Source organism: Fusarium redolens (assembly GCF_020744475.1).
Source record: "Fusarium redolens strain MPI-CAGE-AT-0023 chromosome Unknown BKA55scaffold_7, whole genome shotgun sequence".
Classification (NCBI taxonomy): Eukaryota; Fungi; Ascomycota; class Sordariomycetes; order Hypocreales; family Nectriaceae; genus Fusarium; species Fusarium redolens.
In genome coordinates this window covers 1,949,760-1,976,373 of record NW_025763670.1, presented here as the reverse complement: position 1 = coordinate 1,976,373, position 26,614 = coordinate 1,949,760, and the positions used below count along the sequence as shown (strand labels likewise).

The window sequence follows — 26,614 nt, the reverse complement described above, 5'->3', positions numbered from 1 at the left end:
AGACAAGATAACCGAAGAGCCAGTCGGAAGCTCGATACCAGAAGAAGTGCCAATGTACTGGGTAGAAGTACACTGCGAGACGGTAGAATAGCAGGAGGGAGCACACTCAGTCACGGTGGCCTCAGCACGATGAAACAAAAACCCGGGGCCAAATGTTGGACACTCTGTGACTGTGGTAGTGGTAGTCTCGTACTCAGCGATGGTAGAGTAGTCAGTAACAGTATCAGTCACCGTAACCGTTCGCTGAGCACAAACAACCAATGCCCTGTACTAGTCAGTATCTATCCCAGCCGAGAGACAACAAGAAATAACTTGCCAGGGCACCACGAGGGTGAGGCGAGCGAAGAGAGACATGTTCGGAAAAGCGAAGATTCCAGAAGCGACTGTATTGAGAATATGGCAATGAGTAAAAAAACGAATGACAACGAGCGCCAAATATTTCCAGTGGTCTCACTCTGAAGAATTCAAGTCTTTAGTCTTGCTTCATCTCGACTCTTTATACCTCTCATTCTCCCTCGCTGAGGCCTCGCACGAGTTGGTGACCCCTGATGCCGCACCACGCCGTGATACCGGAAAGACCGCAATTCTATTATTAAGGAGATGTGTCTATCCGTGCTGTATGTTTCGTCTTGCCGTCTAGGAGATTATTCTTCCCGTTGGTGACTTCGGGTTCCGGCAATGCCATGGTGTTGGATGTTTGTTGTTTGTTGAAGGACCGTACCGTGGCGACAGGAGTCGTTACGGTTTGATGCTTCAGCCCGTTTTGGTTCCCGTGAGGTCAAAGTGGCGGATGTCTAGATAGTTTAGGATTATGCGAGTTGAAAAAGGTGAAGTGGGTGAGTCAGTATAACGTCTCACTGTCACATCCAGCGACAACGTATAATACAGGAATTTATCATCTTCTACAAAAGTTCTCAATGCAATCGATCTCAACTTCCGATCGTGCGGTATCGTGAAGCTCACCCATGCATGGAAGCCGTAGCACAGACACGACACAAGCTTCATATTTACAGCTGAACAAAACAAATCCGGAAATACACAAGAAAGCTTGTACCGAGATACAGCGGTATTGTAACTTGCAGGCATGGTATCACAGAATCCCACGACAGGCTGCCTCAGACCGCTTTTAGTGTGTACTACCACAGTGCACATTTAGACGTGTGGCGTAGATAGACATGCATGCAGCAGACTACATATTCCTTGGTGAAATTGCACAGAACGCAACGGGTTCAAGAAAACGGGCTTTGGCGGTCAGGATAAAGTAAACGATACACGGCGTCCTGCTGCACGAGTCAAACGCATGGGTAGCCATCCGAGATTGAGTGTCACGAGTAGAGCACGTTGCCATGGTGTCGTCAAGTTTCACTGCATGTTGAGAACAAAAGCTTGAGATTGAGTGTTTTTCATTGTTTGTGCTAATTTGACGGGATGAATATATTGATCACAATAACTTTGTGCTCTTGGTGATATCATCGTTGGTTAAATGGAAGCGCGCAGAACTTTGAAGGCGTCCTCGCGGGTGCCGGTGAATCGAGCCTCGGCTGTCTTCCAGTTGATGACGTTCCAAATGTTATCAACGTAGGCAGCCTTGCCGTTAAGATACTATCTCCATGTTAGTTGCTTTTCTTAAACAGTTGAAGTAGAAAACTTACCTGGAGGTAGTAAGCATGCTCCCACATATCAACACCAAAAATGGGAACCTCTCCTCCAACAACAGGATCCTGATCCTTCGTCGTAACAATACGCAGACCATGCGTATCCTTGACAAGCCATCCCCAGCCACTACCCTGCAGTCCCAGCAGCGTCTTCTTGAAAGCCTCCTGGAACGCCTGAATGCTGCCCCACGTCTTTGAGATCTCAGCACTAAGCCTAGGAGCACTCTCGGGCTTTGAGTCAGGAGAGCTACTAGGGCTGAGATTCTCCCAAAAGAGAGAGTGGTTGATGTGACCGCCGCCGTTGAACTTGATGGCTGATTGCAGGGCGATCTGGCCGGCGATGTCGTTGGTTGAAGTAGCGGTTGCGTAGTTCTTTAGCGCGGCGTTGAGATTTGTTACGTAGGCCTGATGATGCTTGCTATGGTGAAGTTCCATGATTTGAGCCGAAATGCTAGGCTCAAGGGCCTTTGTATTGTTAGCTTCTCATACTTCATGCCACATATCAAGGCGGGGAACTCACATCATAGGCGTACGGCAGCGCCGGAAGAGAGTAAGAACCAACAGACATGGCAGAAAAAGACTGAATATTATCCGGAAGAACAGTATAAGCTTGATTATGATCAGAAGCAAGATCAGGTTCAGACGAAGAGGAGGAAGATGAGACAAAGAAGAAGAGGGGTAGAAGCGGGATTCTAGAGAAGAACATGACGGAGAGCGATTGCGTCAGAGCTAACAATTAATAATATCTTATTCTTGCGTGCTTCCACGAGGTGAACGGTCGTTGGTACGTAGTTCGGGACTCGAGTTCATCAAGGTGTTGCTCTGGTCTGGGGTGTGTAGGTTGTTGTTAGAGAAGAGTAGCACTAATTGCGCAAACTTGCTCATACTCGCTAACTTGCTCGAGCGCCTCCGCTGATTCAGAACCTTGTCGCCTATAAAGGTTGCCCAATTGGGAACCACGCTAGGCCTTGCGGTGCAGTGATTGGCTCTCTTTTAGCTGTTGTCTATGGCTTGGACTTTGGGTGAGAGACTTCGAGAGAGATACGGCAAGTTTCAGACTACCAGCTAGCAGTGACTATATCTTGTAATAACTCTATTTATTTTTAAGAGAAATGTTCTCTTCATTTTATATGCAGCTCCATATTCATTTTATCTCTGTTCATCACCAACTTCCATTAGTGCATTTACACTCACTTAAACCATCAAAACCACCATGTGCGGCCCAGAATATACAAACCGACCTCGCGGAGGAGCTCTCGCCGCTCTCAACCCTCCCATCAACTCCATTTCATCCAACATCTGTGGTGATCTCGCTTTCCACACTCCTGGTAGTCCTTCGAGTTCAAGAGCTACGCATGCAAGACTCACGCCAGGCGAAGAGTGCAGCATGAAGGGCTTCTCTGACTTATACGTTGTTATTCAGTGAGTCTCATATCTTCCTCTTAGCAGCTCCATGCTAACGTCCAGAAGTTCTAGTGGTGACTTGACGAGAAACGCAAGCGAGTGTGGCCTATTTCGCCAATTCTCTCTTGGAGCGCCTTCAAAAGCTCACGAATATGTCGAGCTATCACTCCGAGGACCGCTATCACTTGAGGTTGGCGGTGATGGAATCATTGGAAGACGTGTTTCTGTGTATTCACGCCTCGCCTCTGGAGATAAGATCGTTGCTGAAGGCATCGTGGGCTTCAATTTCATGAGCCAAGCAGCACCGGAGGAGACATCTTGTCCATCATCGCCGTCGCCATCGCTGTAGTGAGGAGCCTCTATGGCTTGTGGCTGAGGTCCGGGGCCATCAAGGTTGACTTACGCCCTGGGCGCGAACCAGAAACAGGGTGGAATAGTTCAAATTGTCATCATCATTCTGGCGTCGTTTTATCAGGGTTCTCTTTTCTAATTTGGAGTGGGCATCAGGTTGTTATTTCTGCGAATGAGGAGCTGGCCCAGTCTCGAGCAATTTGGGTTTGAGCATGAAATCAAGACAAGGCGTTGGCGACACGGCGTTACCATTTTTTAATTCAGAACATATAAGAGCATTTGTCCACATTAAGCCTCTAGACCTTCTTGTAACGGTGAAACTCCATTTTCGCTTCTCGCATATTCGCAGCTTGCCAATTGTTTGGCTGTAATTCTGGCTATACCCTCACCCTTTCATATCAGTAGCGAAATACTCAGCGTCACATGAGTGTGTTCAATGTTCGAGAAATATCAGCCGCTTTACATCTTCTCTGTGATACATAATCCATTCCCTGTCCCTGGTATATGATTATTGCCAGTTGAATCATTGGTTCAACGACCGACATAAGGACGTCGCCTCACTCAACTTGAAAAGGCATTGATTGACAGAGTTACACTACCAACACAACACCACACCATCCTCAACACCAAATCACTCCACCAAAACAAACCTACGAAACCGTCATCAAATACTCGCGACAATATCATTCATATCATAATATTTTGGCCACGAAAGGCTGCCGCGGATTCAGCCTACGCCTCCAACACAGCCACGCACCGCCACATCAACCTCACCCACTCCCTTCTCCATCACCGTCATCTCAGCCTCGCTCACCAACCACTAATAATATCAACCACTTCAGCCAAGCCAAGATGTCCAAAAACAAGAAACCCCAGTTCATTCTCCAACTCCTAATCAGGGTCTCTCCTTCCCTGTTTCACGGGCCAATTCCCTCCCTCGTTTAGATAAACCGCCTATAACCAACAACTCTCTTTGTTCCTCTCGTCATTCCTTTTATCCCTACCCACCGCCTTTTAACAAAACAATGCCCTTTGTCGCAAATACCCCCGAGTCTTACCTCAACCGCTCCGACTCAAAAGCCACAAACGGAACATGTCGTGGATTAACTTCCAACGGCCGCCCGTGCCGTCGCGCCGTTCAGCAGACGGCTAAGACTGATAAGCGCGGAAGACCTGTTACTCCCGATCCTCGTGATGAGAGTCTTTACTGCTGGCAGCATCGAGAGCAGGCGAATATGTCGGCGCATTCGAGTCCTGGACCTAGAGCTACTTCGACGCCGATTTTGGAAGGACGCACGAGTTTGGATACGCTTGCGGATAGGCTGGGATTGGTGGATTTGCAGGAGAAGAAGAAGTATAGAAGGGATACAGAAGGGCGAAAGCAAAGCGCGCCGAGACCGAAACCACAACCAAACCAGTCTCTTTTGTGCTGCTGTTTTTCAGTGCCTCTCCAGGATGTTCAGGAATCTCGACCTTCACGACCTCAACCTCGTCCCGTTCAGAAAACATCAGCCTCAGTACCCCCAAAACGCACCTCAAAGCAGCATCTTACCGCATCGCCAAATACATCTACCGCCAAGAACTCGCGACGCTCACGAAAATCCACAGGCTCGCAGACAGCGCAGATCAAAGACTTCATCCCCGACTCTGTAGACACCCAGACCGCCTCGGCGCTTATGGCCGAATTGGCACGTCCCTTTGGCGCTTCGGAAGAACCTGGTTTCATATACATGTTCTGGCTCACACCTACATCTCACTCGTCATCTGCACCTGTTGACGCAGCGCGTTCGCTTCTCTCTCCACCATCGCCGAATCGGCCACCGCGATCTCGAAGCGCTAGTAACGCTGTTTCAAGCTTCGCAGCCGCTGACCCGTCAACATCGAAAAATACGATGCTTCTCAAGATTGGTCGCGCAGCAAATGTTCAGCGTCGCTTGAATCAGTGGCAGCGCCAGTGTGGTCATGAGGTTGAGATTCTGCGATACTACCCTTATCTTCCTGGATCGCAGGAATCGTCTGGCGTGGTTCCGCACATGACGCAGCATGTGCACCGAGTAGAGCGCTTAGTTCACATCGAACTAGCGGGCATGGGTCTCAAGAAAGATGCAGAGAAATGTGATGCTTGTGGGAGAGAGCATCGCGAGTGGTTTGAGGTGGAGGCCACCAGAGAAGGAATCAAAGCCGTCGATGGAGTCATAAGACGATGGATAGAATGGGATGAAACGATGACATGAAATTAATGATTACATTGCATAGATATATACATATAGCCGGCGTTGGGTTCATACGAATACACGAAGTTACGATCCACAACCCCCCAAAATGTCACGTTTCACCAGACACGAAACTGCGATCATGGTATCTATAATATAAGAATAATCCTTCTCCCCCCATCTATAAGTAAAGTACCCATGCCATCTGCTCATGAATCGTGAGAAAGTTCTTTCGATCAAATGCACCTCTTGTTCAATTCCCACGTTATACGAACCGCACCTCATCAAATAGACCTGCTCTGACTTGAATAAGAGCAGCCAGCTCAAAGAGGAAGGACTGGAGGATAATAACGTTGGTTACAACATGTGACACTGAAACGGTTGTTGTGTTCTCCCTTGCTTCTCTGAGTTGAGGAGTTTCGGGTTCTGGTGTGTCCAGATTTCGAGTCTCTCGTTGAGGTGTCGCAATCTTAGGTTCCTCCGGTTCGTCTTCCTTGGTCTCGGGGTCGTGAAACTCAGACTCACTAGGTTCGGTCTCCGTTATTACAGTCTCCTCAGCCTCGGAATCCTTAGCTTCCACTTTCTTGGCAGATTCGACCTCCTCAGGAGCATCAGCAGCTGTAGAATCCTCTGTCCCCGTCTCAATCGGTTCAATCGGTTCGGCAGTTTCAGGCGCAGTCTCGGCGTCAGAAAGATCAGTCTCCGTATCTTCCGTCTTCGCATCATCCTCATCATTCGCCTCCGCAGGTAATTGCTCCGTAATATCAGTCACAGTATCCTCAAACTGGTCCTCATCAGCTTCAGAGGGAGCCTGCTCAACATGTTCCTCCTCCGTAGCTTCAGTCTCCACAGGTTCAGGCATTGGCTTCTTGTCAAACTTGAGAGGAATAGGCTCAACCTTGACATCCGGCAATCCCACCTTCTTAGAGAGGATAGTTTGATCCATAGCCGCAAATTCCGCCATCTGTCGTGCAAGCGCTTCTTCCCTGGCCTTCTGCACTGAATCGATAGTATCGAGCGTCCTCGGCGGAGAGTGGCTGCGGCCAGGAGTGCCTCGTCCCCTACTATGAGACGCCTCCTTGGAACCAAGCACAGACTTTCCCGGTGTCGCATTGCCGCTTCCAGAGCTACGACCCAGCTCCTTGCGTCCTCGCGGGCTGCTGGCGCGGCTCGGTGTTCCCAACTCGGACAAGAGACGATGCGCTAATCCTTCCAGTGCCGACGGACGGGAAGGTGATGCGTTGCGCGATACCTCTTCAAAGCTTGCTCGATCAGGAGGATCTTCGCTGATGGGGGTCGGTCTGGGTGTGGGACCCGCATGGTGTAACATTGCATCCGCGGTCCTGAAGGCATCACGCCGTTGTTGCACCAGTTCATCAAATCGAGGAATACTCCTTCTGTAGGCAGCCACCTGCCCTTCTAATCTTCTGAGAACGTTGAAAACACGTGGTAAAGACGCCTGAGACCATTGCGGCCGTTGGCGGCATTGTTCCATGGCTTGAAGTTGTTTCTGTTCTGGGGTTGGTGATGGCAGATCCTCAAAATCTTCATCGTCTTCGCTCTCTGCATCTTCGTTCTCTGCAGACTTACGTCTCGGTTTCTCAACTTCATCGTATATATAAGAGCTTGGACTTCGCGTCAACCATCCTTCGATCTTCATAAAACCGCAGACCGCCAAGTCAACAAGTGTCTCAGTGACGGACAAATTCGTTTCGACTTGATTGACAAAGAATGTCTCCAGAAGATCCAGTAGCGAGTTGAGAAGGGGATCATCGGGTCGTAGAGTGTGATCTACAACCTCTTTAGGTGCTCCGGGGAGGCTGTCGGGGAGCCTTTGGTTACTCGTAGAAGCCCTAGGCGCGACAAGCTTGAGAGAGCAAGGGTGCGCTTCAAGCCTAGACATAGTATCTCGAAGGACAAGCTGGTAGACTTCATCAAAGTCATCTTCACCTCCTATTGTTCCCGCCAATGACATGATGAATTCGACCTCTTGCTCCTGAGCGCCAACAGTTCGAGTGGCATTCTGAATAGGAACGTTATCAGTTCTGAGTAGAGTAACAATAGCATATCGGTGGTGTCTCTTAAGAATAGCTGACACCAATTGTAAGGTAACATGGATTGTTTGTTGATTCCGCGATCTCAAGCATGCGAGAATGAGATCAACCAGGTTGAAGAGTAGGGGGGTGGCAGCAGGTTCTGCCCTTTCTGCCAACATCGTTGCCAGGTCCATTGACTTTCGCTTGCGAGCCTTGCTAACAGACGAGCTTGAACCAGGTCGGGCAGAAGCGATGTTATCGGGGAGTGCGAGGAGGTAGTGAAGGATGAGGTTGATCATGTCAGGGTGATCGAGTGATTCCAGGATACGGCGAAGATAAGTCAAAACAGCCACAGATGAGCCTCCGTCGATATCAGAGGACTCAAGCAGTGAGGGGTATCTGGCTTGTTAGCATAGCTTGGGACGAGAGTCGGTGGGGACTCACAATAACTGTTGTAGGAAAATAACTTGGAAATGCTCCAGCAAAGTCGACTTGACCTCTACAGACCGACAGTGGTTCAAGACATCTTGCCAGAATAAGAGGTGTGATAAGAAAGTTTCAAGATGAGATTGGAACTCGGGTGAGCATGAGCTGATAACTTCGTAGTTGGATGTAGGATGTTCGTAGTCGGAGAAGGCGAGAATAGGGGGTAGGTTATGAGGAAGATGGTCGACGACCAGTTTGCGACTCAGTTGGCTGTACAAAGCGCCAAGACCTGTCGCCATCAAAGTTGATAGGTCACTTTCAACAATCCATTGTTCCAGCGGTCCTGAACTCGACGCAGCTTCGATGATGTACAGTAATCCTGTTCGTGCAAAATCGCCCACCTTGCCCTCATGGTGAATATAGTCCATGAGGATATAAAACAGGGGGAAGTCGGCCTTTTGTGTCCGTCCAATAAACGCATCGCGAGAGTTCTCATCTTTCTCCCTGTTTTGAAGCGCCACGCCGCGATGTGTCTTGAACCATGCTGGTAGAATACTCGGGTCCAGCCGAATCTTGGTTGTGATGTTAAATGCTAGCTCGACGACACGCGACTCTGTATCCAGGCCGAGGCGCACGCTGTTGATGCCAGTGATTCGTACGAGAAGATTCGTCAGACTGGCCGAAAAGGTCTGGTTCTCAACAAAGGCTTCCTCCTCGCTCTCGATAAGGGTCGCAAAGAAGAGGACGGCCTCCTTAATGATCCACTCATTGTACGAAGTCGTAGCGATCTTTCCAATGGGCACGTAGATTTGCTTGAGCGAGCAGTATTGAATACATGGATGCGGTAACGGTCTTCGACTCTCATCGCTTAGGATGTTGGTGAGTTCCTGAAGGCGGATTTCAAGGGTCTCGGCGGCGTCGCTGTCTCGAGATAGGTTGGATGATGCTCTCCAAGCAGACTACTCTGGTTAGTGCTTGTCGCGGGCATGGGCGGGTTTCGCTGGTCCTCACGAGTAAGAGGCTATATTGCTTTTCGAACCGGTGAAGTCGTTTCGCAGGATCATGTCCCAGGTCCTTGCGGGTGCCCCCAGACGAGAGAGGGCTCAATAAGCGCGACCACTGTACGGAGAGCAATTAGTTGGGTGTCATGGTTGTAGTGACAGATGGCGATGGGATACTCACGAAATCCATGACGATATTGAAGTCATCTCCCGGCGACTATAACTAGGGAATAAAGGTCACCTTGACCACATAACGGCACCGCACAGGTCCTTGTAAGTTGAAGTGTTGAGAGCTGTTGTCTCCTGGGTCCAGGGACATCCGAGTGGACATGTGGCGCTCGGTGTGGCTAAGATGAGTGTGGCTGCAGGTTCAGGGTAGCTGTGACCCCTATTTTGAAGAGACTCGATCTACTATACTGCAGATAATTCATCCGAGCGCAAGTTCACAAGTGAACATTGTTGTTGTTCTTTTACTTGCTGGGCCGAGGGTCTGTTCTATGTGTATGTTGAATAGGCCTTTGAACGGATGCTATGGACATGTGCTTACAAGCACATATCATTCCCTTCACATGGCCGGCAAGCAAATGCTCATTCAATTGGGCAGCACAATCACAGGGTAAATCAATTCATAACTTCAGTGGAAAAATAAAGCATCAACTTGAACGAGATCATAGCTATCAGAAACATTGATACCAGCTGCCCTCTCATTTGTTCTGACATGGGGCCCTTCTTTGTGAATGCCCACCAGTGGGGAGATGCAGAAGGACGAACCTTTCGACATTTAATGAAACCAAGGAAGACGATTACACCACAAGAAAAGGCTAATACGAGGTGAATTCAATAGCAAGTATCTGAGATATCTTAGCCACCTCTCGGCTTGTGTTGGTTACAATACAATGTAAACTGCCTTGCCTTGCTCTGCTCTCCCATGTCTACCGGCTTGCACCAACACTCATTCTGGCAATCACAACCAATGCTTCTTCCACCATTTCCAGATATTCCATGTATCTTCACTCTGCACACTCTGCCTCCTGGCCATGCGAAGAGTCATCGTATCGCTGGAACATCATGCGGCGAGTGCGGCGACGTTCACGCCTGATTTCATCCCGGAGATCCTCATTTTCCTCTTGCATCTCAGCCACTTTTCGTTTGAGGCTGGCGACTTCTCTTTCCGTGTTTCTGATGTCCATTCGGTATCCGCGTTGAATCTTATATGCTTCCCTCTCCACTTTGGTTAACAGCTTTTTATGTTCACGGGGCAGTTCCTCAGTGTGGTGATGATATTCTGCATCTATGGCAGCGCGTCCCTTTGCAATATTGTCATCAAGTCGTTCATTGATACGTCGATCAAGGGTAAAAAAGCGAAGGTCAAACTTCTCCTCGCGATAGTAGTAGTGACGATCCTAAGAATATGTGAGCTCAACGAATATGAAAAAAGAGAAAGGTAGAAGACAAACAGGAAGATGTCGATGCTTACAAGGACGAGCCTTTGTCTCATCAGCCGTGTCTTTAGCATCATGAGCTGAAGCACTGGTGGCAGCTTCAGTGGTCGAGGCCTGAGCTGGATCGCTGGCAGCCTCGGCTTGGCCCTTTTCTTCCATCTCTCTAGCTTTTCGCCAAACATGTCGGCGCCGTGAGCTCGGTCGATTGCGGGCCATGTTGACGATGAAGTTTGAGTCTCGATGTCGGGGGCGTAGAGTAGATGGATGAACATATGCAAGTTTAGCAAGGATTTCGAGGTATAAAGAGATAGAATGGATACTTAGGTAGAGAATCAATGGAAGGTAAAGGTAATCAAGAGAACCTCTTATTACGCTAGATAGAGTAAGGTGATAAGTAACACTGGCAGTGCACTGCCAGATGCGAGTTGCTGCCAGCTGTCATCGCCAGCCGGGCTTCACGTTTCTCACGACCCATCACCCATTCAGCACTGTCGTTTGAATACACAGTAGAGAACAATGGAATGCGGCCACTGTGATTCACGGTGCGCTTCTCGTAACCAGTCCCTCCATCTGCAGCCTATAAATTCCCTCTCCCCCCTCCTTCTCTCTCTCTCTTCTTCTTCCTTCTTCATCACCCTCTCACCCTCGACAGAGAGTAACATATCCTTCTACTTTCGCATTTCCCTTCATAAACTTCAGCATAGTGCATCGCTATCCTCCTCTACTCAAGATGCCCGCTAAACCCAAAGGCGTGCGTCGAGCATTGGCCGCAAAGTCTGGCACGACCCAGACACCTCATTCAGTAAGTGATTGACCGTGAACCGCTTTCAACTATGGGTCTGACCAAACTCTCACAGCCCGAGGTCGTTATGAGTAACGTGGAAACTCATCTTGCCAAGGTATGTCTGCTTTCTTTTCTCATCCACCCTCGACTGCACTCCTCTCATTGCCCCCTCTTCCCCGCATGCGAGCCAGAAGCATCAAAGTTCCCCAGCATAACGCTCAGGCCCTCGTGTCTGCTTTCAAATGCCACGGCCTTGGATGTTGGGTCCTGAGCTGTGGATCCAGGTGCTCATGTGAGCATCTCCAAGCCTAGCTTGGCCTGCAGCTTGGGTTGCTTCCAGGTCCTCGAAGTCAAGCACTCAGATATCCAGTTCGGCCCGGGAAGGTAACATCTGAGCCCCGTCGCTTGAGTTCTTCCTGTCGAAACATTGGGTTGGTATCTCCAGGCTTAGCCTGGGCACACCTTTGACTTTGGGGATCGCGGTCTCGTGCCAGTATACCTCGGGAGTACAGTCCACACTGCCTTTAAGTTGCGTCTTGGGCTTTAATATCGCTACGGCATATCGTGTGGGGTCTGTCCAGATGGTCAATCATGTTGCTCTGGGACTGGAAAGCAGGGCTCAGTGGTCGCGGCACCAGAGGTTTCAAAGTGCATATCGAGGTGCAGACATACTCAGCTTAGGAACCCTTAGCTGACGGACGTGATTAGCAAGAAACACTTGAAGAATGCAACATCCCGCTCGAGATCGCCACGATCACGACACTCCTCGGTCAGCAGCAGGAGTCAATTAAAGAAAACAGCGAACTGATCACCACAACCAGTGCCGAGATCTTCGAGTTGGAGCCCGTGGTCGACAAGATCGAGGAAGAGTTTTAGGATGTCAAGGAAATCAAGGAAAAAGGAGTCCAACTCCACGCCCACTGCAAGAAACAGCTAGACGGGTTTTCCGACGACCTTGACGATATGGCTGAGGTCGATAGCAAGAGGTGGGGCCGTGTTCATGACAGTGTAAGTATATTCCTTCAAAGACTTCGGTAGAGCAATGGGCGCTATCTTTTCCCCTGTAGTTGCTGGACTTGGGCAGCAAGTAAGGTGAAATGTCCAAGTTGATCTAGCATATGTCAAAGGAGAATGCTACGCTCAAGCAGAAGGTTAAAGCGCAGAATTTTGCCCTCAATGAGGAGAAGGATGCCAACAAGCAGCTCAAGTCTGACATGGCCAGCATGATGCGTCGACTTGTCGCAATCGAGACCGTCGTTCACCCGGCCATGTGCGAGGAGGCTGAGCAGAAGCTGGGAGAGTTGGGCTTCTAGATGTATTCAGTGGTGATCTTGGAAGATGGATATGTACTTGGTAACGATGTGCTCGGATTCTAGCTGATGACTGTAACCTAAATGTGGTCACCACTTGGCTTAGTACATACATATACACGAAGAGTAATTGAATGAACATAAGCGCACTGCGACTTTGAACAAACACTTGAATGCCCGAACAACGTGATGTGATGTGATTGTAATGGTTTGTTCTTGAGCTGCCTAGCGCCCAACAACTTTGTCTGTTCTAAAGCCTAGCAATCGAGTAGCGGGATGAGAAGCTGGACAAGCATCGCAACTGGAAGGGCATCTGGGAGGAAGAATAGTCCTAACCTTCAACCAAGGCGCCAAAACAAATAGTCTAAAGACACACTAAATTATACTCAACCTACCTAAACCTTTTCATCGCTTAGGATATAGATCCTAAGTTTTGCCTCTAGAAGGGGTCAAATGCGTGGACCGCCATTGTTCATACACCAAAGGAATCCGGAGAGTGTTTGGTGGTGACGATGATAGAGGATGAAGAGCCAAGCAGGGGAGTATTAAGACATAAGATCAAAGAAGGGAACCACGATATAAGAGATGAGGTAAGGAGATCCTGAGGGAAAGAGCAGACTCATCTCGGCGCGCTTGCCCGAAGAACCCCGCTTGGGGACGAGGAAAGGACTGGTCAAAGAGTACAAGACACGAAGACATCACCATTCAACAGACGGAAATAACAATGGCACTACTTTTATTTACTGCAAGCGCTATCCAACAGCCAAGCCTGTCGAAATCAAACCAAACAGCCGCTGTCCTTCCATCACAGCCATACATCACCCAGCCAAACTCGACCGCTCGCTCACCTGGGGCTCGTCGGATCACCATTGCTGCCGCTGCCGCTGCTACCGCCACCGCTGGCCCTGGTGCGACTTGCCCAGATGTGCTTAACCCGGTGAGAGTCCATGGGCGGCGATGCGTACTCCTCGCCGCTCGACTGCGTGAAACCGCTGACGTTGCTGAGCATGCTGGAACTACGTCCGCGAGAGCGAGTCATGCGCGGCTCGAAGGGAGGCGCAGTCGGGGGAGGTTGCCAAAGGGACATGGACGGGAGAGTTGGAGCCGATGCCGAGGGGAGGACGTTGTCAGAAGTGGACCAGAGACCAGTTGGGTAGTGAGGAGGAGCCGTGGGATCGGGGTTCCAAGTACTCGAAGTCGTAGGCTGGAAAGGCGGACCAAGGTGAGAGTGTCCTGCGTCGAGAGGAGGCATCATATCGTAAGACATGCCGTTCGAGTTGATGTACTCGTGGAAACTCTGCAGCTGCATTTGCAAGTGTCGAATCTCCTCACTCTTGTTGGCATTGTTCGCACGAACATGAGCCAGTCGCTCGTTGTAGTTGGCTTCGATACCAGCGACATGGCCCTGCCAAATGGAACGCTCTTGGTTTCGTCGTTCTGCCTCATCAAGGCCACGGTTGTTGGCGTCGGTGATGTTGGCAAGCTCGTTCTCAACCTTAGCAATTCGAGTCGCCACCTTGTTACGGCGGGTGTTGAGGTTCGACTTCTCGACTTCCTTGGCCTTGATCTCCTTCTCCAGTCCGGACTTGTACTCCTTGAACGCCTTCTGAGCGGCCTCGAAAACCTTCTTCTCGCTACTGTACTGCTTCTCGACCTTCTTTTTACGTTCACCGAGTTCAGGTGCAGTATCGAAGTTCTTGAGCTGATCAGCGAGTTGCTGGGTGTCACGCTCTGCCTGGGCTTTCTGGGTCTCTTGCTGACGAATCTTCTGTCGATACTTTTCGTCATGGTTTCCAGCCGAAGAGAGTTGATTATCCGTCAACTCATTGTCCTTCTTGAGGGCGTTGGCGCGGTTCTTGTACTCCTTTCGTAGAGTCTTGAGGCGGGACCTCTCCTCACTAAGCTTGGCTTCGACCGCAGCAATCGATGTCCTGAGAGTCAGGGCAGGTGAATCCGGGTGAAGGGAGCGCTGTCCGTTAGCAACAGGCGGTGGAACACCATCGGCCTCGCGCTGAGTGGCTTGGACGGTTCTGATGCTGGTTGAAAACAGAACTTCATCGGTCTGGCTATCCACAAACTCGCAAACATACTTGGAAGCAGGTCTGAGTCCGTAGATATCGCCAGTCCACCGAACTCCTTCGTGAGACTCTCCTGGGGACTCCTCGATCGGGAACATGCGAGTAGGCTGCCAAACAGCATTGTTAACTCTGACGTAGAATGGCTTCGAGGTGTCGATATTGGCTGGTCTGGAATCTTCACCTGAAGATTCAACCGAACGCGGCTCGTCGTCGTCGATTTCGGGAAAATGGCTAGTGTTAAAACAAACTTCATCGCTACCAATGTAGGATATCCAAATTTGGTTGGGTTGGTTGTTGAACGGAGCATTACCAAGATTGTGAATGTCGGTAGCATTAGTTCCAGCAGACTCTGAAGCCGCATGGGATAGCTCGTACTCCTTCACCACAACAATCTTGGTGCTCGCCAATGCCGCCCATAGTGGTTGCTGTAAACGAACTTGAGTGCTTTGCTTTCTTCTTTTTTTGCTTGTAGGTACTGTGGATGTCGAATTCAAGCCTGCTTCAGAATCAGGCGTTGCGAAGCCTCCTTCATTGGCCGTATCGCTGATCACACTTGGTGGCTTTCCGGCCTCAGGATCGCTGGCACCAACAGAAGCGTTGGCTTTTTCGCGTCTGAGATACCATTCTCGGATATACCGCACAATTCCTTGAGTTAAAATATGAATGGCGAGAACACTTCGAATCCATCCGTAGGCAGACATCTTATCGTATGCGCTAGAAGCAGAATCGACTGAGTTATTGAAAACGTGGGGCAACCGCCAGTGCTCCGGTATGTGTCGAGCCACACGACCCCAATGAGCTTTGGTGCCCCTAAGTAAGTGATGACCTATCACCCACATAAAACATGTGGTTAGGCCTCTCGATGTTCCATCCCTCGCACTCGTCCCTCCTCCAAGAGTGATGGCAATGACTGGCTTGGCAAAATCCAGGATAGCGTCCTGGATTGGACCCCACAGAAAGAGCCATATCAGAAGGAAGAAGAAGTCAACACACAAGACAGTTACGAGAGACGGCATGGTCGAATTGCCGTCGAAAATCTCGGCAAGGTTGATGCTCATACCCGAACTGGTGGCGACGGGAGGAACAAAGGTAAGGAACGTGAAGATGGTGTATATAACGGTAAGCGAGAGCGATGGGACGTGCATAAGGATGATGAGAATAGCGAGTGTGTCCTGCATAGGGAGAGACTTGAGAACCGTGGTTGCGAGGTCGAACGGGCCCGAGTCGCGGTGGACATCAGCGTTCTTCATGGCATTGACGTCGATCTGGCGGTGGCCAGCTTCGACACCACTGAGGCCGTTGGCGTTGGACGAGTCGGAAGACATCTCGGAGACAGCGTCAAGAGAGGAGCGGCGGAGGTCGTCGGTACGGGAGTCGTTGGAGGCATCATATACACACTGCTTGTACGGGCTGTTGGCGTGACCATTGACAGGCGTCGACTGTCCAGCAGCGCCAGCAGTACCTTGGTCAGATCGGCGAAGAGAGTTGTCGAGCAGGCCTGAGCCCTTCTTGTCAGAGGAACGCTTGGCAGGACCTACAAGCCCATTCTCATGGCGATTATCGCGATGACTGGTGGCGCCTTGCTGTCGCTTACTCGAACCTGGAGCGCGAGGCATGCGCAACGACTTGTCTTGCTGCCACAGTCTGACGAACCCAGGAACCACTTGGGAACAGGGCCGGCAGCCGGGACAAGCCTTTCAGGACAATGGCTTGGTACAGAGAGTTGGCGACTCGAGCGTTATGGCGTCTCGGTCGAGTTTAACACGAAAGGACGGGTAAAGTATCGGGTCTCGGAATAATATGTAGTAGAGTTGGGAGGCGAGCCGTTGCGACAAGAAGGTTCGTGGTCGACATGTGCATTCGAATTGAAAACGGTCGGGAAAAGGAAACACGGGCGACAAAGGCTATGATCAAACTGATAAGGGCGACGACAAGAGGGGAACTATCGTCAAAATGCAACAAGCAAACCTGCCAAGATCGGCCGGAGGGCCGCAGAAAGCAAGTAATGAACGTTGCAAGGAGGTAGTTTTGATCGGTTACGAGATGATTTACAGTGGGATGTTGTCAAGTGGATAGTAGGAAAGATAAGGTCATGTAAGGCAAGGAAAAAAAGGCAAGGCAAGGTAGGGTTGGTTGTTGGTTGAAGTCAGGTGGTGGAGGTGGGAGATTTTTTGGCTGTCAAAGCCCAGGCTTGGATTGGATTGGATTGGATTGAAAAGGAAACAGAAAGGAATAGAGAATAAGGAATGGAGTGGCAGAACGCAAAGATGATGGATAGATGGGAACGGGAATAGCGGGGAGAGGGGGACTCGCACTGTGCCAACAACAAGCCAACGCGGCTGTTTGACGCTGTTGGATGCTAGAATCCACTGCAGTCCTAGTGGCTCCCATGATGCTCAGCCAGCAGGGCTCCAACCTTTAACTGCCAATGGATGGTTTTCGAGCTGCACGAGATCGATCCCCGTTGGAGTGCGGAATTGGGGCAGTTGGGGGCAGCTTATTCTAGTGCGCGCTAAAGGCGCGTCAAGCTGAAGTTTTGAGTTAGGGATGCAAGTTTTTGCTGAAAATAAATGAAGCCGTTGACGATGAAATCTGCGATAGATCTTAAGGCTTGAATCGCTAACGCTATGTACCATCATCTGGGTTCTTGCAAGTGGATCACCCATAGTCAAATTCCGTTTCTGGTCAATTTTGGTTTCTTGAATGCCAACGGATCAGGTACACAGGAACAAGGTTGAGATGGTTAATTTGAGGCGCTAGACTGCGCTCAATGGCTGAGTCTTGCCCACAGACGATGATGATCAGCAGCCGAGGATCAATGTCTACTGTATTTCCAGCACGATGCCTTCAAACTTAAGAACAAAAGATCATGATAGATAGAATCGAGATACTAGCTTCAGTAAATTCTCTAAATAGCGCCCTCTTCGCGCTGAAAGTGGTTTTTCTCAAGTAAAAACATCTGATCCATTGGGGAGTCACATGCTCCACCATGAAACACTCCGTGCCTCTCACTGTGTGAACCCTGTTTTTAGCATAGCAGATGAGACGAGGCGAAAAGACGGGAAATAATTGGCAGGGACCAAAGTCTTTGTCCACATTCGTCACAAGACCATTCTTCAGGTCGAATTGACTGACAGCACAATGCCTGGCTGTGTTGTTGCGTTGACGTTTGTTTGCAGGGTCTCATCTTGTTTCTATCACAGTTCCTTAATACTGCGTTATATAGCCTGGTTCTTGTCACGACTGCTTAGGTTCCATGTGCCCGATTTCCTCACTCACATCTCGATATAAAATCAACAATGTAACATTCGCGTGGGCACGCCATCGCTTACACGCTCTGCTAGACATTGGCCAGGGCACACCCCGGCTCTGCCGGTTCTAGGGCTTCTCCGCAATGCAAGAAAACATCAACAATTCCAGCCTCATCAAGAGTATCCATCATCAGCAATTGCGCTGACACTGAAGACTCGGTAGACTCCGATACGTAGGCACATGTCAGCAACAAGATGAGCGAATCATGCCCCAGATGTTAAGCTTTGGGATTGTCGCCCCTCATCTCACCTCGGCCGGATCAAGGTGTGTCTAGGGAGCGACGGCCGAATAGTCCACGGGTAGAGTGGCATTGGAAAAAAGAGAATTTACTGCCATGGCTTCTGACGTCGTGAGCGCTATGGCCTGCCCGTTGTGGGAAAGGCCCTGAGTTGGCTCAAGGGGGAAAGCATTTAGGATGACATGGATTATTCCTAGGGTCATCAACTGCACGGACACGGACAAGGACAAGGAAGCTGAAATATTTGGTCTTGAGTCGTGATGAAACAACCAGTCTTTTTAGGATGAAGTTTTTTGTTTATTCTTCTCCAGACTCAGCATCGCGATTTGCCTCACAACGATGAGACAGTACATTCCACTGGCTGCAAATCATGCAACATGGCCCAGGAACTTTATCTGGAATTCAGCGCCTAAAACAACAATTAATTCCCGACTCACCGAGACTGATCGACTCCCCGGGACGGTACTTGAGTCATTAGACTCAGTCCATTTTTTCACTTTCGGCAGTTTTTCTTGGCCCTTTTTTGCTCTAATTTCACGTCCCGCTTTTTGTCTTGCAACCATCAACAAAGAGCCTCGTCTCGATATGGACAATCACCGATGGAGTGCAACAAATTTCAACCTTGAAGCTCATGGTTACATCGTCAAGGCTGCTCAATTTTGCAAGCTATTCCCTGTAAAATACTGCAGAGACTTTGATAAGGTCCACACAAACACACACAAAAATGAAGCTGTCGCATAAAACACCAGAAAAAACCCCTCCTTATTCTTTCGTCAGTTGACGACTAAAAGCGCCGATCGTCCCGCATAGGTTTTGTTTTCAAGAATAGATCATCGCACAGTGATCGACTGCCACGACCCAAACGGCTGTGCTCACGCATGCTTATGCGAGTCCGTTACTAAACACCATCCAGCCATAAGCTGTGAATTGGGTGATGGAAAGCCTTGGAAGTGTTTCTTTCTTGGGTATCCTCTTGTTTGCTCATGGAACAATTTTGCAAGGCGATGATGGCATGCGGACAGAAACAAGGCGATTCATTGCTACCTCAACCACACAAACCATCCAAACTGTTCACAACAACACTCCTGAGGAGTCTCCACGACGCAAGTGATGATCGCTACCCCGCTAGCAAATCGAAGCACCACCTTCAGGTCTTGGCTTTGATCCCTATCGATGAGGGGGATCTGTTTGGGTGCCGCCCCCGTCGGCACTTCTCGCACTTCTTTTCGGCTCGCCCTATCAAATTACGCCTGCAACCCTGCATATCAGCTTTCTGTGCACTCTGTTTCGTGTGCTCGACCATGGGGTGGTGTCAAATGACGGTGAGCGGATAAAGAACCAGCCTCTACGGATAAGGAATCTTTGTAAATGGTCTGAGTGTCAGTTTCACTCTGAACCATCACAGTGGTCTGATATCATCAAGTTCACATCTTCTCTGGTCTGTAGATTTGAAGCTGAATCCATAAAAACTAACTCACAAGCTATGATACTCTGGACCCTGTTCTAGGCGGGGGAAGCTTTGGAGCTTCGTCTCTTTTCATGCGGGATGCCCCGTGCTGCTGCATGACGGGCGCCACTCGAAGCCAGCCCTGTCTGGACGGAGAGAATCGCAGGTGCTGTAATGTTGCAGGGCATGATGTGCTGTGATATCTTCCGATATCACGCTTTCCGGTTGTGCTTCCGATGCGTTGTTTTCTTTCCGGGGTGTGATTGACGCGAAAACCACCATAAATGGCCTCGGAGAGCGATAACGAGGGACTCCTGCTTGGGGATGGTATGACTTGAGATGACTGCCTAAACAGGCAACCCAATGTGTTTGCATGTCTCGTGTCTATCAGGTACAAGCTTGATACCTGTTGGTGTGGCTTGTGACAACTTGCCTGCTCTGGTTTGGCTTACTGGTATCATGAGTTCCGGCTTGACAGTCTGAGAAGAATTCCGATGTTGCCGGCCGCACTCAACCTTTTATTCGTCTCGTCTGGTACCCTTCACGCCAATCATGACGGGACACACTTAACTGAAGCATGCAAGCATTCTGGCGCCGGAAATGTCTTTATAGTAGTAACTTGCATGCAATGAGGCCACCAGAGATTGATGCCTCGTTATTGTTGTAGTCCCCAACTTGCTCATGTGAGCAAAGCTATCTCGAGCTTTGCAGTTGTTACCCGGTTGCGTTCCGGTAAGGTTTTACTCATTGCACTTATGAACTAACATGCTTTTGTCTTACGATGGAACAGAGCTTTCTTTATCTCCCACCTTCATGATCATAGTCGGCTTTGGTCAAGAATATAATCTGAGTCCTTGTGGAAGTTGAGATCATTGATCAGTTGCCGTTCTTTTCTCCAGGATACTGTAGAAGTTGTGAAATATGGATTCATAGTTGCAAATAGCATTCCCCGGAGTGGGTGTTTTCATGATGTGATATCCTACAAGCGTACCAGAACCTCGCCATGATCTATATCCATATCAACAGCGATGTTCATAAACCCCCTTCACCTCACCCCTCAATACTCATCCCACGCAACTCCCTCTCCTCTTCAATAAACACCTCTAATGTCCCGTGCTAAGCTTCTCCGTCAACACCCGAATACCCTCTCCAGGGGGTTAAGTGAAATTTGAACCCTTCTTCCAAACCAGCTGCAATCCTCGCCAGTTTCTCCCTCTTTCTATGTTTTCTAGGCCCTCGCAAGATCGACCTTCTCCTTCTTGATAGCCTTCTTCCTCCTCGACCAGAGTTTCTGCTCTAGCTTGAATAGCTTGCCCATCGCTGCCCTGGAGATGCTACTGCTTCGGCTTGTATTACTTGGTGCTACCTTGTCGTAAAAGGTCTGTATACTTCCTATGTCTCTGGCCGGGGGTGGTGAAGGGTTATTTACCACTTTGTGTCCGAAATATCGCTTTTCGGAATAGTGATCTGCTTGCCTACCGCCTATTATCTTCTCCTCGGCAGTGGCAGGGTTTTGGTTCGTCGGTCTGAGTCTGAGGTATGTGACGCCGACGAAGCGCCTTGTGCCGACAGTATGGAACTCGATGCTCATGTAGATTGTGCCTCCCCGAATCCCAGTCGCAACGTAGACATGCAGTTGAGGCAGATACAACCCACTGATGGTCTCCTATGAGGAAAAATGTCAGCCTGAGATCATATGAGCAACAAGGAGAGAGGCTTGCATTCATTAGCCCTGGGCCTTGACTGTGGTTCAGAATGTACATCTTCTTAGAGCCAGGCACAATTTCAACAGGGACAGGTCCTCCAACCCCATCCGCTTTCCATTTCTCAAATGCAATATTGGTAAGGTCATGCAGTCCCGTGGGGGTTATGCTGCCTTTTAGTTTCTGCAAGGAATTAGCATCATATGCTTTATCACCTTGGAATCTTTGCATACATCAGTCAAAGAAGCTGCCTCAACGTGTTTTTTTGGATCTAATTTTATACGATACACGTTCCATTTGTTATACCTCACCGTGTAGGTATTGCCCGTGGCCCAATCTATATCCTGCAGCCTACCTTCTTCACGTTCGACGCTTCGAATAATATTTCCCATGATCTGAACCTGGTTCTTGTCCGGGCCTTCAAAGATCATAACGCCGAGATCGTTATATAAGTAAGGAAAACACGCTAGCTCCTTATAGTGATCGACTGTTTCATCGCCGCCAATACTGATAGTTTTATATGCTCGTGGTTGCAGCGCTGATCTGAAGTTCTTGAGGGTCGGCCATCTTATATATGCTGTGGAGTTATTCGGAATTTTAACCGTGGTATACGTGGTACCAGGATCCCTTCTGTGAATCGGACGTGCTGCTGAGCGTCCTGGCCCCGTTCGACCACTTGGCCAGGGCCTTGTGGCTCGCCTTTCCTTTGCCTTCTTCGGCTGTGGTATTCTTATGTTCGAGGTATCTGACTTATTGAAGAAGCAACGCACAAGGCTCGGCGGTCTGAAGAGTGCTCTGGAGCTTCTCAGAGCATTGTGGCCTCTCAGTAACATGGCGGTTGGCTTCTGGAACAGAACCGGGATGTGAGCAAGGGATCTCGACTCGAGGTATCGCGATGGTGTGGATCGAAAACTTCGAAAGCAGTTGGCGATGGTGTAATGCAGACGTTGAATCTAAAATTCTGTGGCTGGAGCTATAGCGAGGCTGAAGTGGGGGTCTACGCTACAGTCTGGGCATGGCCGCGACGGCATCATACATCATCGGTATTCCACGGCTGTATGAGACCCTGAGCTATACACAAACACAGTTGATAATGAGTTTGAATCCGCAATTAAGACGGCAAGTCATCGCCATATATAAAGGTTTGCTAAAGCTTGGAGTTGTCAAACAGGGCATGCGCTGACCGTACTATGATAGAGCTTCTGTATTTGGGAAGAGAGTATCCCCTCGGCTTTGGCTACTTTCGACCTCGTCTTCATAAGGCCTTCATTTCAAAAGCTGGGGAACGTGATGAGAATAAGATCCGTCAGGGAATTGCCCAGGCCGAGTATGTAAAGAAAGGTATGATGTTCAACTTGTTGGGTTGCTTGTATTGGCTAACCTATATGATAACAGAGATTGAAGCATTGTGAGTTCCTATCCCTTAGAATTGCGTCCTTTACATCCGAAGACACCTTGCAAATCACATTTGAGTTTGCTTAACTGTTTATGTTGTATGCTACGAGTATCAACGTCTATTGTTAAACATCACATATCGACTCAAGCCATCCCATCACATCAAAATTCATTCGTCATAACACTCCAGTCCATGCCAATAAGTTCATTTATCCCAAAAGCTACATTATCCTGATATCCCAACCATTATCCGTCAACCTGCTTTTTACTAATCATATGGGTATAGGTACTACTTGAAAAGGTATCGCACATTGAGAAAACGATATGACGCCAACGCGTAAAAGGGAAGGGGGGTATGTGTATGTAGAAGATGCTGATCGAGGTTCTTTGGGACGTTGAGGTCCAGGGTGTGTGTAGTTATTGTGTCAGGGAAAGCATTCCAGTCTTGCATCTGTCATGAGACATAGATGTTGAGCCATTCGTCAAAGTCCACCTGGGAAGATCATCTTTGCTTTTGCGGTACAATGACCACAATGACTCCCAGGGCTCAATCCTTGCGTGGTCTCTTTCTTGACGACCACACTCCCAACTCCAAACATTCTCCCCAACTTGTCCCGCTCTCGCTCATCAAATCCGCCATCATCTTAGCTACCCACGCATCCCACTCATCCTGGCTCTTGCCGCTCGCTTCTCTGATGATAGGTTCCAGTGCCGACACTTGTTGCGCAACTGTCAAAAGCGCCGTTTTGCGAAGCGCAGATTGTCCCGGTGTCAAGGTCTTCTTCTCGACCTTCTGGTGCGGTGTTGACTTGGCCTTCATCTCCACGTACGACTTGCCATCCTTGGTGACAACACCGCCGACGCCTTCGCGCTCCCATCGGACTTCACTCAGGGGAATGGCTAGACGTTTTGTCTTGATGTCCATGAGCACTTCTGCTTCAGCGTGGAGGAATGCCCCAATGAGAGAACACGGCACAGGAGAAAGCTGCCGACCTTCCAGAGTTCTCGACAGCCAAGTGTTGTACTCAACCAAGAACGAGTTCAAAGGAGCTGAAAGTGGTGTCTTTGATGTCATGAGATAGGCACCAAGATCAAGGGCAGCCTCGTGTTCTTCTGCTTCTTCTGATCCGGGCAATGCGCTTGGAACATGAGGTCGCAGCATGCGGAATGTTGGGTCACTGTCCCAGATCTCCATCACTCCTCCGGGCTTCAGCATACGAAGATACTCCTCCACGAAAAGCTGATAAACATGACTAGGAACCATCAGGCATGTATCCTTGACCATGATCAGATCAAACTCTTCATCGGCGAAGGGCCATGGTCGATGTCGAAGATCGTGCTGGACAAATCTCCATTTCATGTCCTTGTCTGGTTTGCACAGCTCGGCAGGGGATCCAGGACTGCCAGGGGCCAGGGGCGCGATGTCAATGCCTGTGAACTGGATACCATTGTGGCCTCGCTCCTTGTAGTATCGATGGCACATCATACTCCAAAAACCTGTGCCACATCCAACCTCCAACACGCGCTGCGGGGGATTGTTTCGGATGAATGGCGTGTAGACGGGTGCGCCATATACCTGGATCATCAAGAGCGTCCGCAAGCTCTGACGATGGAGCTCAGCAAGGTCGGTGGGAAGAGGATACGCCGCTGTAGGGTCGTTGTAGTAGGTGCGGCCATTTTTAACGATGAAGGGTTTTGTCGCGGGGTCGGAGTTGGAGTGATCTGTCGAGGTCATGGTCTGTGTCGAGACAGTTGTGTTGCCGCTCGTAGAGGAGACCGAGTCTGTTCGAGGAAAGTCGAGATTTACTTGCTTCGTCGTCCCTGACATGAGTTTGTTACCTGCATCCAACTGGGAATACATGGCGACATTTTTCAGATCAACTGAGCTTGTTGTTGGTGTCGCGGCGGATGATTGACGACGAGGATCGCGCTGTCGAGTCTTGTCGACGTACACAGGCCGATTGAAGACGACGGGCGAGTGTAACGGCGATGAGCCTCCGCTGGTGAGACTTTTGTTAGGGAGATGTTTATTGGAAATCGAGGTGGTCGTAGTCGTAGTCGTTACTGGTTTCGAAGATTGTTGGCGCGAGTCAGATGATAACAGTTTTGACTGCGAGTAATAAGAGTCGTCTTCTGCCAAGGCGGGGCCGTTTTTGGTATTGGGGCTGGTTGTGGAATGCACAAGCGACGAGTCGTGCGAGGAACGACTACCCTGACTCCCACTAGACGTCCTCGTCTGTCGAAAGGGACGTCTTGCGCGGTTGGAGTTTGGGGCAATGTCGTGTGAATCCGAATTGGATCGTGGGGGAGTTTCGGGGCGCTGCCACTCCTTTTCAGCAGCCTTTGTACGGCGAGCAAAGGTGGGTAAGGGGTTGGCAGACGCATAGAAAAATCCGCTCCATTCCGACATTGTTGGCTATGCCGCTATACTATACTCTTTGGCGCAAGCTTTCCGGTGGATAACTTTGGTGAATGGGGACGGGTAAGGGGTGGTTCAACAGGGGTGCACTAGGTAAAATAATTGTGTTCCAGTTCCACCGCCGCTAGCAAACACACTTGCTGCTCAACTGACGAACTGAACCACACACAAGTCCAACGACCCGTGGTGGGAAGCCAAACGGTACCTACAGCAAATCTCCTGGCCCCCAGTCGGTAGCACTTTTGGCCCTTCTAGAACCCTTCTCTGGCCCGCGGAACTGGGTTATCAAGTCCGGGTGGTTGCCGGATTGCGTCCCGGACCATGCAGGGGCGGTAAAAGTCACAGTAGCAGAAAGCCCTTGGTTGCTTGGCCCTTTTGTTAACGCTTGTCTGATCAGAGGCGTCGCCTAAATCGAAGAACAGGGTTTGTTCATCGGCCAGCGTTACGCTGAAGATACTATCCGTAATTCGCGCAAACGTGATGGGTGGAAAGGAAATGTGGATGCGAATATCGAGTGCCGAAACCGTTTGCAACCGTGATATTAAACGTTGTTGGTCGTGCGTGGACCCTTCATAAGCTGGTTTCGTGACTGTGCCTGACTGCCCAAGCAGACGCCAACGTCATTGCCTCTATGTCGTCGATGGCTTTCTATCCTGTAGTCCAGTGGATAAGCCGCCTGTGTTGGCGCGACCTTGGATCCGTTGGTGAAACCAGTTTTTTGGGTGATGGCGTTCGCTGGCTGGCAACAAACAGTCCCTACCATGTGATGTGATGGACGTTTGTCCTTATCAAAAGGTGACGGGTAGCGCCGCAGGGACGCGTACAGTTCCCAGAGTTGGTATAGTTGATAAACTCTCACCAAGCAACAATTCGGATAGTTGCGTCGAGATTGAGCACGAGTGGATTGATGTGTTTCGAGATCGAGGAATGAGAGCAAACTGCATGTACTGTGCAGCACAGCGGTTTCAGGTCAGACAAGCAATGGAAGCAAACAAATAAACAGCAGACTTTGCTTGCAATGGTGGCACCGGTGACTTTCTATATACGGTCATCCCCATCCTTCATGCTTCAGGCTTTCACGCTTGCTCGGGCCAAATGGCAGCATTTCCCCAGTTCCCAGCTGTCTGGGGTGTGGAGCGGCGCGCTTCGGTTGGCCATCCCCCGCACATTAGAGCTTGTCTGATGTTTTATTGACGCTTATCGAATTAGCAGCTTCCTATCCAGCCTGACCTTGGCGTTCCGAGGTTCCTGGTGGTTGGTTAGACAGGGAACAGTGGCTCTAACTTGTGATTTCTGTCGGCCACAGCTCACCTAAACTTTCTCGGGTCTCGTGCATTTGCTAGGTCCTGCAGTATCATCCATGTACCATGTCGGGAGGATTCAACTCCCAATTTCAACTT

General features: G+C 49.7%; 11 protein-coding genes across 11 annotated transcripts; 5 read left to right on the top strand and 6 right to left on the bottom strand.

The window, feature by feature from the left end:
- Positions 1-1,367: 1,367 nt before the first annotated feature.
- Positions 1,368-2,714, bottom strand: BKA55DRAFT_614199 (Manganese/iron superoxide dismutase). The gene is made up of 3 exons (XM_046196693.1): positions 2,176-2,714; positions 1,653-2,120; positions 1,368-1,602 (listed from the first exon to the last, which is right to left on the bottom strand). The coding sequence occupies exons 1-3, from the start codon at positions 2,359-2,361 to the stop codon at positions 1,480-1,482; spliced, it is 777 nt and encodes a 258-aa protein (XP_046050390.1). The 5' UTR covers positions 2,362-2,714; the 3' UTR covers positions 1,368-1,479.
- On the top strand, positions 2,700-3,697 carry BKA55DRAFT_567076 (uncharacterized protein). The gene is made up of 2 exons (XM_046192695.1): positions 2,700-3,077; positions 3,126-3,697. Exons 1-2 carry the CDS (start codon positions 2,869-2,871, stop codon positions 3,406-3,408), a joined length of 492 nt encoding a protein of 163 aa, XP_046050389.1. The 5' UTR covers positions 2,700-2,868; the 3' UTR covers positions 3,409-3,697.
- A 439-nt stretch (positions 3,698-4,136) lies between these two features.
- On the top strand, positions 4,137-5,766 carry BKA55DRAFT_354256 (meiotically up-regulated gene 113-domain-containing protein). The gene has a single exon (XM_046185815.1). It carries the CDS (start codon positions 4,436-4,438, stop codon positions 5,642-5,644), a length of 1,209 nt encoding a protein of 402 aa, XP_046050388.1. The 5' UTR covers positions 4,137-4,435; the 3' UTR covers positions 5,645-5,766.
- On the bottom strand, positions 5,652-9,438 carry BKA55DRAFT_567073 (Retinoic acid induced 16-like protein-domain-containing protein). The gene is made up of 4 exons (XM_046192694.1): positions 9,268-9,438; positions 9,097-9,204; positions 8,104-9,044; positions 5,652-8,058 (listed from the first exon to the last, which is right to left on the bottom strand). Exons 1-4 carry the CDS (start codon positions 9,274-9,276, stop codon positions 5,889-5,891), a joined length of 3,228 nt encoding a protein of 1,075 aa, XP_046050387.1. The 5' UTR covers positions 9,277-9,438; the 3' UTR covers positions 5,652-5,888.
- A 478-nt stretch (positions 9,439-9,916) lies between these two features.
- Positions 9,917-10,887, bottom strand: BKA55DRAFT_675337 (uncharacterized protein). The gene is made up of 2 exons (XM_046198065.1): positions 10,544-10,887; positions 9,917-10,489 (listed from the first exon to the last, which is right to left on the bottom strand). The coding sequence occupies exons 1-2, from the start codon at positions 10,742-10,744 to the stop codon at positions 10,097-10,099; spliced, it is 594 nt and encodes a 197-aa protein (XP_046050386.1). The 5' UTR covers positions 10,745-10,887; the 3' UTR covers positions 9,917-10,096.
- Positions 10,888-11,258: 371 nt separating this feature from the next.
- Positions 11,259-12,188, top strand: BKA55DRAFT_689641 (uncharacterized protein; the record flags this gene model as incomplete). The annotated part of the gene is made up of 3 exons (XM_046199374.1): positions 11,259-11,330; positions 11,386-11,427; positions 12,021-12,188. The coding sequence occupies 3 exons, from the start codon at positions 11,259-11,261 to the stop codon at positions 12,186-12,188; spliced, it is 282 nt and encodes a 93-aa protein (XP_046050385.1).
- An 87-nt stretch (positions 12,189-12,275) lies between these two features.
- BKA55DRAFT_689640 (uncharacterized protein) lies at positions 12,276-12,625 on the top strand (the record flags this gene model as incomplete). The annotated part of the gene is made up of 2 exons (XM_046199373.1): positions 12,276-12,320; positions 12,440-12,625. The coding sequence occupies 2 exons, from the start codon at positions 12,276-12,278 to the stop codon at positions 12,623-12,625; spliced, it is 231 nt and encodes a 76-aa protein (XP_046050384.1).
- A 421-nt stretch (positions 12,626-13,046) lies between these two features.
- On the bottom strand, positions 13,047-16,434 carry BKA55DRAFT_354225 (uncharacterized protein). The gene has a single exon (XM_046185814.1). The coding sequence runs from the start codon at positions 16,314-16,316 to the stop codon at positions 13,467-13,469; it is 2,850 nt and encodes a 949-aa protein (XP_046050383.1). The 5' UTR covers positions 16,317-16,434; the 3' UTR covers positions 13,047-13,466.
- A 4,313-nt stretch (positions 16,435-20,747) lies between these two features.
- Positions 20,748-22,424, bottom strand: BKA55DRAFT_663472 (uncharacterized protein; the record flags this gene model as incomplete). The annotated part of the gene is made up of 4 exons (XM_046197659.1): positions 21,634-22,424; positions 21,419-21,583; positions 20,947-21,363; positions 20,748-20,783 (listed from the first exon to the last, which is right to left on the bottom strand). The coding sequence occupies exons 1-4, from the start codon at positions 22,231-22,233 to the stop codon at positions 20,748-20,750; spliced, it is 1,218 nt and encodes a 405-aa protein (XP_046050382.1). The 5' UTR covers positions 22,234-22,424.
- On the top strand, positions 22,325-23,239 carry BKA55DRAFT_354064 (uncharacterized protein). The gene is made up of 4 exons (XM_046185813.1): positions 22,325-22,542; positions 22,598-22,741; positions 22,796-22,808; positions 23,082-23,239. Exons 1-4 carry the CDS (start codon positions 22,416-22,418, stop codon positions 23,134-23,136), a joined length of 339 nt encoding a protein of 112 aa, XP_046050381.1. The 5' UTR covers positions 22,325-22,415; the 3' UTR covers positions 23,137-23,239.
- Positions 23,240-23,342: 103 nt separating this feature from the next.
- Positions 23,343-25,205, bottom strand: BKA55DRAFT_510995 (uncharacterized protein; the record flags this gene model as incomplete). Its single annotated transcript, XM_046187659.1, has 1 exon — positions 23,343-25,205. One exon carries the CDS (start codon positions 25,203-25,205, stop codon positions 23,343-23,345), a length of 1,863 nt encoding a protein of 620 aa, XP_046050380.1.
- Between the last annotated feature and the right edge of the window lie 1,409 nt (positions 25,206-26,614).

Coding starts and splice junctions, on each gene's coding strand:
- BKA55DRAFT_567076 (XM_046192695.1), top strand. CDS start 2,869: ATGTGCGGCCCAGAATATACAAACCGACCTCGCGGAGGAGCTCTCGCC. Junction 3,078..3,125: donor GACTTATACGTTGTTATTCA/GTGAGTCTCATA, acceptor AACGTCCAGAAG/TTCTAGTGGTGACTTGACGA.
- BKA55DRAFT_354225 (XM_046185814.1), bottom strand. CDS start 16,316: ATGCCTCGCGCTCCAGGTTCGAGTAAGCGACAGCAAGGCGCCACCAGT.
- BKA55DRAFT_354256 (XM_046185815.1), top strand. CDS start 4,436: ATGCCCTTTGTCGCAAATACCCCCGAGTCTTACCTCAACCGCTCCGAC.
- BKA55DRAFT_354064 (XM_046185813.1), top strand. CDS start 22,416: ATGGCCGCGACGGCATCATACATCATCGGTATTCCACGGCTGTATGAG. Junction 22,543..22,597: donor AGTCATCGCCATATATAAAG/GTTTGCTAAAGC, acceptor GTACTATGATAG/AGCTTCTGTATTTGGGAAGA.
- BKA55DRAFT_614199 (XM_046196693.1), bottom strand. CDS start 2,361: ATGTTCTTCTCTAGAATCCCGCTTCTACCCCTCTTCTTCTTTGTCTCA. Junction 2,121..2,175: donor CGCTGCCGTACGCCTATGAT/GTGAGTTCCCCG, acceptor AACAATACAAAG/GCCCTTGAGCCTAGCATTTC. Junction 1,603..1,652: donor AGCATGCTTACTACCTCCAG/GTAAGTTTTCTA, acceptor ACATGGAGATAG/TATCTTAACGGCAAGGCTGC.
- BKA55DRAFT_567073 (XM_046192694.1), bottom strand. Junction 9,045..9,096: donor AGCAATATAGCCTCTTACTC/GTGAGGACCAGC, acceptor TAACCAGAGTAG/TCTGCTTGGAGAGCATCATC. Junction 8,059..8,103: donor ATTTTCCTACAACAGTTATT/GTGAGTCCCCAC, acceptor CTAACAAGCCAG/ATACCCCTCACTGCTTGAGT.
- BKA55DRAFT_675337 (XM_046198065.1), bottom strand. CDS start 10,744: ATGGCCCGCAATCGACCGAGCTCACGGCGCCGACATGTTTGGCGAAAA. Junction 10,490..10,543: donor GTAAGCATCGACATCTTCCT/GTTTGTCTTCTA, acceptor ACATATTCTTAG/GATCGTCACTACTACTATCG.